We start from the raw sequence: 12,950 nt of genomic DNA, 5'->3' as shown, positions 1-12,950 counted from the left end.
CTCGACCTCCATTGCACGGGTCGGTCGCCCTAGAGGGGGTAATTTTATGGCAATATTTTTATGAAAATAAACAATTTTTTTGTTTGTTTTAAAGTCTGCCACATATAATTAAAGTCGAAAAAGGCCCTAATTTTATGATTTGCGTTTCAGAACTGGAACTAGAATGAACGGAAGATACACGGACTGTTGCAAAGTGGAAAAGCAATCACCGGATGGAAACAGTTTCCGGTGCTGTGCTTCGTTCCTTTTTTGTTTTTGTTGACTGGTGAATGTCATTTTTGTTGTATGAAATATAGAATTATTATCAATCAAACCGTTTTTTTTTTACTTTTTTTTTTTTTTTACTTCAACCCCCAAAAAAGAAGCTTTTGTTTGTTTTTACAATTGTTTGTATTTCAAAATAAAATAAAAAATAACCAATGTTTTTTTGTTTTTTTTCCAATGAATGACCAAAATACACACGTGTCCTTTTTATAGTCAAAGTATTTAGATTCAAACAAAAGTTTTATTTTCATGTTAGATTTCATATAACAAAAAATAAAATCACCAATCAGCAGAAACGAGCAAAAGCAGAGCAAAAACTTGGAGCCAGAAGTAGTTGTTTAAAAGCCAAAACAGCCAACTGACGTGTGGAAAAAGAAAGAAAAGAGTGTTGTGTTGCCGCCGGAGTCAAGATATTTATTAATCCACGATCGTCTGCTCTTTCTGACCAACTATTTTTTTAATCTGTTTTTTTCTTCAGGTAAGTGTCACGCCAATTTTCTTCCCATTACAAAAACCTTCCTACCCGCCATTTAGTTCCGGGGTCATTCCGCGTACGTCATTTCCTCTTACGTCTTTGCAGCGATCGATATCACTTCGTTGACATCTGTCCGCAGTTTCGTCTTCAACTATCAACTTCCGCTTCCGGTGTCGGAATGTGAAACAAAAAAACATCCTTTTTGGTTAGTTGTTTAAACGTCTTTTTTTTAAAACTTTTTCTAAACAATAATATAAAATTAAAATCGAACCATTTTTCAGATCTCATTATTGCCCCTTTACCCTAAAAAAAAAAAAAAGAAACTTAGTTTTTATTCTTCATTTTTTCCAAATAGAAATAAAAATAAAAGAAAATAATTGATTTACAAAAAGAAAAGATTGACTGTGAAAAGAAAGCGCATCACTTTGGGATCACATGACAAATGATGTCATGTCACCTGAGACGCACCTGAAAGCGACACCTCGTTGCCGGCACTCGCATGGAAAACCTTCTCGCTTGGATTTGGGCTCATTTTGTGCAAGATGCCCGTTCAGATCCCGGACGACTCGGACTTCTCGTCCTTTAAAGACCAGTGCCTGAGCGCGGATGGCTGGACCAGGCGCTACCACAAGGGTGGGGTGACCGTGTGGTGTAGCCCGGATGAAGGCAGGAGCCTACAAAAGATCAAGGTGAGTTTCATTCACACTCTTCTTCACCTGTTTCCAGTTTGTCCCGGGAAAGACAAAGAATGAAACACCTGACGATAGTTGGCCTTCAAACACCACAAGTCTTTCATTGAACACGTACCTCCGCGAGACCATAGCCGACTCCTGCATTTTGGATGAGGTGGTATTGAGTTACGTGACAGATGGAAAAGCTCCTAGGGATGAACACATCATCAACATGAAAGGACAAACAATTCCTTTTCTCTTCATAAAGCAGCTCTTTGACCTTTCCCAGGCCAAGGACCCCAAACTACTGGACAGATGGAGCGAGGCCTCCACTTATAGAACATAGTGCTCAAAATGAAACAGCTCCTAATGCTGCCTGCTTGCACATGATATCACACACAAGTAAACACACTGCAGGACTGCTTGTATCGCACATGATATCACACACAAGTAAACACGCTGCAGGACTGCTTGTATCACACATGATATCACACACAAGTAAAGACACTGCAGGACTGCTTGTATCGCACATGATATCACACACAAGTAAACACACTGCAGGACTGCTTGTATCGCACATGATATCACACACAAGTAAACACACTGCAGGACTGCTTGTATCGCACATGATGTCACACACAAGTAAACACTCTGCAGACTTCTTGTATCGCACATGATGTCACACACAAGTAAACACGCTGCAGGACTGCTTGTATCATACATGATATCACACACAAGTAAATACGCTGCTTGTATCATACATGGTATCACACACAAGTAAACACACTGCAGGACTGCTTGTATCACACATGATATCACACACAAGTAAACACGCTGCAGGACTGCTTGTATCGCACATGATATCACACACGAGTAAACACGCTGCAGGACTGCTTGTATCACACATGATATCACACACAAGTAAATACGCTGCTTGTATCACACATGATATCACACACAAGTAAACACGCTGCAGGACTGCTTGTATCGCACATGATATCACACACAAGTAAACACGCTGCAGGACTGCTTGTATCGCACATGATATCACACACAAGTAAACACTGCAGGACTGCTTGTATCACACATGATATCACACACAAGTAAACACTGCAGGACTGCTTGTATCACACATGATATCACACACAAGTGAACACGCTGCAGGACTGCTTGTATCACACATGATATCACACACAAGTAAATACGCTGCTTGTATCATACATGGTATCACACACAAGTAAACACACTGCAGGACTGCTTGTATCACACATGATATCACACACAAGTGAACACTCTGCAGGACTGCTTGTATCGCACATGATGTCACACACAAGTAAACATGCTGCAGGACTGCTTGTATCACACATGATATCACACACAAGTGAACACGCTGCAGGACTGCTTGTATCACACATGATATCACACACAAGTAAATACGCTGCTTGTATCATACACGGTATCACATACAAGTAAACACACTGCAGGACTGCTTGTATCACACATGATATCACACACAAGTGAACACGCTGCAGGACTGCTTGTATTGCACATGATATCACACACAAGTAAACACTGCAGGACTGCTTGTATCACACATGATATCACACACAAGTGAACACTCTGCAGGACTGCTTGTATCACACATGATATCACACACAAGTAAATACGCTGCTTGTATCATACATGGTATCACACACAAGTAAACACACTGCAGGACTGCTTGTATCACACATGATATCACACACAAGTTAACATGCTGCAGGACTGCTTGTATCGCACATGATATCACACACGAGTAAACATGCTGCAGGACTGCTTGTATCACACATGATATCACACACAAGTAAACACTCTGCAGACTGCTTGTATCGCACATGATATCACACACAAGTAAACACTGCAGGACTGCTTGTATCGGATGTTTTACATGTAGTTGATATCAGCTTCTTCAATTAGCGGTAATATAAACATGAATCATTGTATTTCTTCTCATCCAACTCTCTTCCTGTGGCCGTGAAAGAAGAATGTGAAGACTTTCTAGGCTGCAGACTAAAGAATGTGAAGACTTTCTAGGCTGCAGACTAAAGCAGGTGAAGACTTTCTAGGCTGCAGACTAAAGAATGTGAAGACTTTCTAGGCTGCAGACTAAAGCATGTGAAGACTTTCTAGGCTGCAGACTAAAGAATGTGAAGACTTTCTAGGCTGCAGACTAAAGCAGGTGAAGACTTTCTAGGCTGCAGACTAAAGAATGTGAAGACTTTCTAGGCTGCAGACTAAAGAATGTGAAGACTTTCTAGGCTGCAGACTAAAGCAGGTGAAGACTTTCTAGGCTGCAGACTAAAGAATGTGAAGACTTTCTAGGCTGCAGACTAAAGCAGGTGAAGACTTTCTAGGCTGCAGACTAAAGAATGTGAAGACTTTCTAGGCTGCAGACTAAAGCAGGTGAAGACTTTCTAGGCTGCAGACTAAAGAATGTGAAGACTTTCTAGGCTGCAGACTAAAGCAGGTGAAGACTTTCTAGGCTGCAGACTAAAGCAGGTGAAGACTTTCTAGGCTGCAGACTAAAGAATGTGAAGACTTTCTAGGCTGCAGACTAAAGCAGGTGAAGACTTTCTAGGCTGCAGACTAAAGCAGGTGAAGACTTTCTAGGCTGCAGACTAAAGAATGTGAAGACTTTCTAGGCTGCAGACTAAAGCAGGTGAAGACTTTCTAGGCTGCAGACTAAAGCAGGTGAAGACTTTCTAGGCTGCAGACTAATGAATGTGAAGACTTTCTAGGCTGCAGACTAAAGAAGGTGAAGACTTTCTAGGCTGCAGACTAAAGCAGGTGAAGACTTTCTAGGCTGCAGACTAAAGCAGGTGAAGACTTTCTAGGCTGCAGACTAAAGAATGTGAAGACTTTCTAGGCTGCAGACTAAAGCAGGTGAAGACTAAAGCAGGTGAAGACTTTCTAGGCTGCAGACTAAAGCAGGTGAAGACTTTCTAGGCTGCAGACTAAAGAATGTGAAGACTTTCTAGGCTGCAGACTAAAGCAGGTGAAGACTTTCTAGGCTGCAGACTAAAGAATGTGAAGACTTTCTAGGCTGCAGACTAAAGCAGGTGAAGACTTTCTAGGCTGCAGACTAAAGAATGTGAAGACTTTCTAGGCTGCAGACTAAAGCAGGTGAAGACTAAAGCAGGTGAAGACTTTCTAGGCTGCAGACTAAAGCAGGTGAAGACACTCTAGGCTGCAGACTAAAGAATGTGAAGACTTTCTAGGCTGCAGACTAAAGCAGGTGAAGACTTTCTAGGCTGCAGACTAAAGCAGGTGAAGACTTTCTAGGCTGCAGACTAAAGAATGTGAAGACTTTCTAGGCTGCAGACTAAAGAATGTGAAGACTTTCTAGGCTGCAGACTAAAGCAGGTGAAGACTTTCTAGGCTGCAGACTAAAGCAGGTGAAGACTTTCTAGGCTGCAGACTAAAGCAGGTGAAGACTTTCTAGGCTGCAGACTAAAGAATGTGAAGACTTTCTAGGCTGCAGACTAAAGCAGGTGAAGACTTTCTAGGCTGCAGACTAAAGCAGGTGAAGACTTTCTAGGCTGCAAACTAAAACAGGTGAAGACTTTCTAGGCTGCAGACTAAAGCAGGTGAAGACTTTCTAGGCTGCAGACTAAAGAATGTGAAGACTTTCTAGGCTGCAGACTAAAGCAGGTGAAGACTTTCTAGGCTGCAGACTAAAGCAGGTGAAGACTTTCTAGGCTGCAGACTAAAGAATGTGAAGACTTTCTAGGCTGCAGACTAAAGCAGGTGAAGTCTTTCTAGGCTGCAGACTAAAGAATGTGAAGACTTTCTAGGCTGCAGACTAAAGCAGGTGAAGACTTTCTAGGCTGCAGACTAAAGAATGTGAAGACTTTCTAGGCTGCAGACTAAAGCAGGTGAAGACTTTCTAGGCTGCAGACTAAAACAGGTGAAGACTTTCTAGGCTGCAGACTAAAGAATGTGAAGACTTTCTAGACTGCAGACTAAAGAATGTGAAGACTTTCTAGGCTGCAGACTAAAGAATGTGAAGACTTTCTAGGCTGCAGACTGTGTATGTTCAGCAGGCAAAATGGCTCCTTTGATAGTGAAGCTGCCTGAAAGCGTCTGGCTGGAAGGACTCACAAGCAACTATTCATGGCTGGTATCAGCTCAGTGGACTTTGCAGGCTGGATGGAAGGACTCACAAGCAACTATTCATGGCTGGTATCAGCTCAGTGGACTTTGCAGGCTGGATGGAAGGACTCACAAGCAACTATTCATGGCTGGTATCAGCTCAGTGGACTTTGCAGGCTGGATGGAAGGACTCACAAGCAACTATTCATGGCTGGTATCAGCTCAGTGGACTTTGCAGGCTGGATGGAAGGACTCACAAGCAACTATTCATGGCTGGTATCAGCTCAGTGGACTTTGCAGGCTGGATGGAAGGACTCACAAGCAACTATTCATGGCTGGTATCAGCTCAGTGGACTTTGCAGAATGCTTCTTTTGAAAGTCAACTCACTCAGCCTGTCTGTCAACATAAACGGCCTTCACTTATGTTGGTTCTCCGTGCAGAAAGCCTAAAACCACCGAACAGACCAAGAGTTGTTTGCTCACATTGAGAAGGAAGTCCACCCAGATCTTTTATTCTGAAGGTCTTTCAAAGGAAGTCCACCCAGATCTTTTATTCTGAAGGTCTTTCAAAGGAAGTCCACCCAGATCTTTTATTCTGAAGGTCTTTCAAAGGATGAAAGGTAACAATTTATTCTCGCAACAAGGAGGAAGTGCAACACCACAGACAACTGGCCGTCTAAAGTTCAGAGCAATCTTTGAAATCCTCGTCCACCTCGCATGCTTGGGTGCACCTAGGTTGCCACGCTTGGCAGGGATCGAAACTGAAAGTTAACTTAGTGTGTGTTTGGACAAACACACACACACACACACACACACACACACACACACACACACACACACACACACACACACACACACACACACACACACACACACACACACACACACACACACACACACACACCTCTATCCATTCTTCCTTTGTCTCGTTTCTGGTTCCTCTTTTTCAGGAACTAATGTGTATTTTCAAGGATAGAAAACATGTCATGTCCTTTTTTGGCAAGTCCAAGTCGACAGCAGGTCTAAGTCAACAAATCCAAGTCGACAGAGGGTCTAAGTCAACAAGTCCAAGTCGTCAGAGGGTCTAAGTCAACAACAAGTCCAAGTCGACAGAGGGTCTAAGTCAACAACAAGTCCAAGTCGACAGCAGGTCCAAGTCGACAGCAAGTCTAAGTCAACAACAAGTCCAAGTCGACAGCAGGTCCAAGTCGACAGCAAGTCTAAGTCAACAACAAGTCCAAGTCGACAGAGGGTCTAAGTCAACAACAAGTCCAAGTCGACAGCAGGTCTAAGTCAACAACAAGTCCAAGTCGTCAGAGGGTCTAAGTCAACAACAAGTCCAAGTCGACAGAGGGTCTAAGTCAACAACAAGTCCAAGTCGACAGCAGGTCTAAGTCAACAACAAGTCCAAGTCGACAGAGGGTCTAAGTCAACAACAAGTCCAAGTCGACAGCAGGTCTAAGTCAACAACAAGTCCAAGTCGACAGAGGGTCTAAGTCAACAACAAGTCCAAGTCGACAGCAGGTCTAAGTCAACAACAAGTCCAAGTCGACAGAGGGTCTATGTCAACAACAAGTCCAAGTCGACAGAGGGTCTAAGTCAACAACAAGTCCAAGTCGACAGAGGGTCTAAGTCAACAAGTCCAAGTCGACAGCGGGTCTAAGTCAACAACAAGTCCAAGTCGACACCGGGTCTAAGTCAACAGCGGGTCTAAGTCAACAATGAGTCCAAGTCGACAGCGGGTCTAAGTCAACAAGTCCAAGTCGACAGAGGGTCTAAGTCAACAACAAGTCCAAGTCGACAGCAGGTCTAAGTCAACAACAAGTCCAAGTCGTCAGAGGGTCTAAGTCAACAACAAGTCCAAGTCGACAGAGGGTCTAAGTCAACAACAAGTCCAAGTCGACAGCAGGTCTAAGTCAACAACAAGTCCAAGTCGACAGAGGGTCTAAGTCAACAACAAGTCCAAGTCGACAGCAGGTCTAAGTCAACAACAAGTCCAAGTCGACAGAGGGTCTAAGCCAACAACAAGTCCAAGTCGACAGCAGGTCTAAGTCAACAAGTCCAAGTCGACAGAGGGTCTATGTCAACAACAAGTCCAAGTCGACAGAGGGTCTAAGTCAACAACAAGTCCAAGTCGACAGAGGGTCTAAGTCAACAACAAGTCCAAGTCGACAGCGGGTCTAAGTCAACAACAAGTCCAAGTCGACACCGGGTCTAAGTCAACAGCGGGTCTAAGTCAACAATGAGTCCAAGTCGACAGCGGGTCTAAGTCAACAACAATTCCGAGTACAAGTCGACAGCGGGTCTAAGTCAACAACAATTCCGAGTACAAGTCAACAATGAGTCTAAGTCACCAATGAGTCTAAGTCACCAATGAGTCCAAGTCACCAATGAGTCCAAGTCAACAATGAGTCCAAGTCAACAATGAGTCTAAGTCAACAATGAGTCCAAGTCAACAATGAGTCCAAGTCAACAATGAGTCTAAGTCAACAATGAGTCCAAGTCAACAATGAGTCCAAGTCAACAATGAGTCCAAGTCAACAATGAGTCCAAGTCGACAGCGAGTCTTAATGAACTTTCTTGAGATGAGTTAAAAAAGTATTCCTCTCTGGTCAAGTTGTTTGTGGCCATGCTGGACTTTGCTCTGGATCCACACAGACCTGGTCAAGGGTGCCGCCGTTGTGTGACACAGAAAAGATGGCCGCTGTGTCGTCATGGGGACTTTGTGGTGACTTTGAGGTGTTTTGTGTTTCAGATGAAAATAGCGTGCAAGGACGTGAGTGCGGAGACTCTGTACGACGTGCTGCACGACACCAGCTACCGCAGGAAGTGGGACAGCAACATGATAGACACCTACGACATCGGCAGGCTGACGGTCAATGCAGACGTGGGATATTACTCCTGTGAGTCACCATCTATGTTGCCTCCATCTCCAGTTCTTACTTCTCATCACGTCTGCAGGGAGGTGTCCCAGTCCACTGAAGAACCGCGACTTTGTGACCATGAGGTCCTGGCTCCCGCTGGGCAGCGACTACCTGATCATCAACTACTCTGTCAAACATCCGGTAAATACAGGATCTGACATTGGGTCAACAACGGGCCTGAGGTCGACAACGGGTCTAAAGTTGACAAATGGTTGACATACGGATCGACAACGGGTCTAAAGTCGACAAATGGTTGACAATGGGTCGACAACGGGTCTAAAGTTGACAAATGGTTGACATACGGATCGACAACGGGTCTAAAGTTGACATGGTCGACATACGGATCGACAACGGGTCTAAAGTCGACAAATGGTTGACAATGGGTCGACAACGGGTCTAAAGTTGACAAATGGTCGACATACGGATCGACAACGGGTCTAAAGTCGACAAATGGTTGACAATGGGTCGACAACGGGTCTAAAGTCGACAAATGGTTGACAATGGGTCGACAACGGGTCTAAAGTTGACAAATGGTCGACATACGGATCGACAACGGGTCTAAAGTCGACAAATGGTTGACAATGGGTCGGCAATGGGTCTAAAGTTGACAAATGGTCGACATACGGATCGACAACGGGTCTAAAGTCGACAAATGGTTGACAATGGGTCGACAACGGGTCTAAAGTCGACAAATGGTTGACAATGGGTCGACAACGGGTCTAAAGTTGACAAATGGTCGACATACGGATCGACAACGGGTCTAAAGTCGACAAATGGTTGACAATGGGTCTGCAACGGGCCTAAGGTCGACAACAGGTCGACAGTTGACAAATGGTTTACATACGGATGGACAACAGGTCTAAAGTGGAAAACGGGGTCTAAAGTTGACAATGAGCTGACAACAGGTCTAAAGTTGACAAATGGTTTACATACGGATCAACAACGGGTCTAAAGTTGAAAACGGGGTCTAAAGTTGACAATGGGTCGACAACAGGTCTAAAGTCGACAAATAGACAATGGGTCTAAAGTTGAAAACGGGGTCTAAAGTCGACAATGGGTCGACAACAGGTCTAAAGTCGACAAATAGACAATGGGTCTAAAGTTGAAAACGGGGTCTAAAGTTGACAAATGGTCGATATACATATCGACAACGGGTTTAAAGTTAAAAACGGGGTCTAAAGTTGACAATTCGTCGACAACGGGTCTAAAGTCGACATATGGATCGACAATGGGTCTAAAGTTGAAAACAGGGTCTAAAGTCGCCAAATGGTCGACATACGGATCGACATAAAGTTGAAAACGGGGTCTAAAGTTGACAATGGGACGACAACAGGTCTAATGGTCAATATACAGATCGACAACAGGTCTAAACTTGAAAATGGGGTCTAAAGTCGAGAATGGACCGACAACAGGTCTTAAGTCGACAACTGGTTGACATACGGATCAACAACAGGTCTAAAGTTGAAAACGGGCTCTAAAGTTGACAAATGGTCAACATACGGATCGACAACGGGTCTAAAGTTGAAAACGGGGTCTAAATTCGACAATGGGCTGACAACAGGTCTTAAGTCGACAACTGGTTGACATACGGATCAACAACAGGTCTAAAGTTGAAAACGGGCTCTAAAGTTGACAAATGGTCAACATACGGATCGACAACGGGTCTAAAGTTGAAAACGGGGTCTAAATTCGACAATGGGCTGACAACAGGTCTTAAGTCGACAACTGGTTGACATACGGATCAACAACAGGTCTAAAGTTGAAAACGGGCTCTAAAGTTGACAAATGGTCAACATACGGATCGACAACGGGTCTAAAGTTGAAAACGGGGTCTAAATTCGACAATGGGCTGACAACAGGTCCAAGGTGGACATAAAATCCAAAGTCAAAAATGGGTTGTCAACAAGTCCAATTCTAAGTGGACAAGTTAACCAGGTCATTCGATCCAGGCTGAAGGTGTGTTACTTATGTCAAAGTAAGTGGGACAATGATGTTACTTATGTCAAAGTAAGTGGGACAATGATGTTACTTATGTCAAAGTAAGTGGGACAATTATGTTACTTATGTCAAAGTAAGTGGGACAATGATGTTACTTATGTCAAAGTAAGTGGGACAATGATGTTACTTATGTCAAAGTAAGTGGGACAATGATGTTACTTATGTCAAAGTAAGTGGGACAATGATGTTATGTCAAAGTAAGTGGGACAATGATGTTACTTATGTCAAAGTAAGTGGGACAATGATGTTATGTCAAAGTAAGTGGGACAATGATGTTACTTATGTCAAAGTAAGTGGGACAATGATGTTATGTCAAAGTAAGTGGGACAATGATGTTACTTATGTCAAAGTAAGTGGGACAATGATGTTATGTCAAAGTAAGTGGGACAATGATGTTATGTCAAAGTAAGTGGGACAATGATGTTACTTCTGTCAAAGTAAGTGGGACAATGATGTTATGTCAAAGTAAGTGGGACAATGATGTTACTTATGTCAAAGTAAGTGGGACAATGATGTTATGTCAAAGTAAGTGGGACAATGATGTTACGTATGTCAAAGTAAGTGGGACAATGATGTTATGTCAAAGTAAGTGGGACAATGATGTTACTTATGTGAAAGTAAGTGGGACAATGATGTTACTTATGTGAAAGTAAGTGGGACTGAGCTGATGTTGCAATTGCCTGGTTAGTTGAAATATGTCTGCTCTGTCTCTCCAGCAACATCCCCCCAAGAAAGAGTTTGTGCGAGCTGTGTCTTTGCTCACAGGATATTTCATCCAGTCCGACGGAGCCAGCAGCTCCACGCTGTACTACCTGACCCAGGTGGACCCTCGAGGTGAGAGTAGCAAGAGTACGAGCAGCAGTCAGGAATGACAAAAGCTGAGGTGACGTCTGCTCTGCCTGCAGGTTCTTTACCAAAGTGGGTGGTGAACAGAGTCTCTCAGTTTGTGGGCCCCAAGGTAAAGTCAAGTCATGGATCCGCTCCCAAGAAGTTGGTCTTAGTAAAGTGGACTGGTGTGGGTTTTCAGGCCATGAGGAAGATCTACAAGGCGTCCCAGAAGTATCCTGACTGGAAGAGGAAGCACAATCCCGACCTGAAGCCGTGGATGTTTCCCGAGCAGAACACTCTGCCGTGCATCAGCTTGTCGGATCTGACACTGCAGCATGCTGACTCCTTAGAAAACATCGACGAGAGCGGCTTGAGCGAGGAGAAGACCAACCACAGCGATGACGAGGAGACCTGAACATTTCTGTCATGTCCTTCATTCTCTTCTCGCTGGAAATGAAAGATAAGACCGTCGTCATTCTGTCAGTCAAATGTCATTTTCCACGTGTTCCGTAAATAAACTCTTTCCATAGCTGGGACAACCCTGACATCAATCAATCAATCAATCAATCAAAGTTGATTTATATAGCCCTAAATCACAAGTGTCTCAAAGGGCTGCACAATCTACAACCACATCCTGGGCTCAGATCCCACATCAGGGCAAGACAAAATTCAACCCAATGGGAGACAATGAGAAACCTTGGAGGGGACCGCAGATGTGGGGACCCCCTTGCCCCCCCCTTGGGTGACCGGTGCAATGGATGTGGAGTGGATCTACTTAATAGTGTGAGAGTCCAGTCCATAGTGGATCTAGTTAATAATGTGAGAGTCCAGTCCATAGTGGGACCAGAAGGAGTGGATCTAGTTAATAGTGTGAGAGTCCAGTCCATAGTGGATCTAGCTAATAGTGTGAGAGTCCAATCCATAGTGGATCTAGTTAATAGTGTGAGAGTCCAGTCCATAGTGGATCTAGTTAATAGTGTGAAAGTCCAGTCCATAGTGGGTCTAGTTAATAGTGTGAGAGTCCAGTCCATAGTGGATCTAGTTAATAGTGTGAGAGTCCAGTCCATAGTGGATCTAGTTAATAATGTGAGAGTCCAGTCCATAGTGGGACCAGAAGGAGTGGATCTAGTTAATAGTGTGAGAGTCCAGTCCATAGTGGATCTAGCTAATAGTGTGAGAGTCCAATCCATAGTGGATCTAGTTAATAGTGTGAGAGTCCAGTCCATAGTGGATCTAGTTAATAGTGTGAAAGTCCAGTCCATAGTGGGTCTAGTTAATAGTGTGAGAGTCCAGTCCATAGTGGATCTAGTTAATAGTGTGAGAGTCCAGTCCATAGTGGATCTAGTTAATAGTGTGAGAGTCCAGTCCATAGTGGATCTAGTTAATAGTGTGAAAGTCCAGTCCATAGTGGATCTAGTTAATAGTGTGAAAGTCCAGTCCATAGTGGATCTAGTTAATAGTGTGAAAGTCCAGTCCATAGTGGGACCAGCAGGAGTGGATCTAGTTAATAGTGTGAAAGTCCAGTCCATAGTGGGACCAGCAGGAGTGGATCTAGTTAATAGTGTGAGAGTCCAGTCCATAGTGGATCTAGTTAATAGTGTGAAAGTCCAGTCCATAGTGGATCTAGTTAATAGTGTGAAAGTCCAGTCCATAGTGGGA

At 43.8% G+C, this 12,950-nt stretch overlaps 1 protein-coding gene across 1 annotated transcript; it reads left to right on the top strand.

The window, feature by feature from the left end:
* The first annotated feature begins 1,256 nt into the window (after positions 1-1,256).
* On the top strand, positions 1,257-11,794 carry LOC133645227 (START domain-containing protein 10-like). The gene is made up of 6 exons (XM_062040110.1): positions 1,257-1,428; positions 8,297-8,444; positions 8,503-8,606; positions 11,180-11,297; positions 11,369-11,421; positions 11,491-11,794. Exons 1-6 carry the CDS (start codon positions 1,282-1,284, stop codon positions 11,704-11,706), a joined length of 786 nt encoding a protein of 261 aa, XP_061896094.1. The 5' UTR covers positions 1,257-1,281; the 3' UTR covers positions 11,707-11,794.
* The last annotated feature ends 1,156 nt before the right edge of the window (positions 11,795-12,950 follow it).

The sequence above is a fragment of the Entelurus aequoreus genome, linkage group LG28, assembly GCF_033978785.1.
Source record: "Entelurus aequoreus isolate RoL-2023_Sb linkage group LG28, RoL_Eaeq_v1.1, whole genome shotgun sequence".
NCBI lineage: Eukaryota > Metazoa > Chordata > Actinopteri > Syngnathiformes > Syngnathidae > Entelurus > Entelurus aequoreus.
This window is presented reverse-complemented; position numbering and strand designations above follow the sequence as displayed.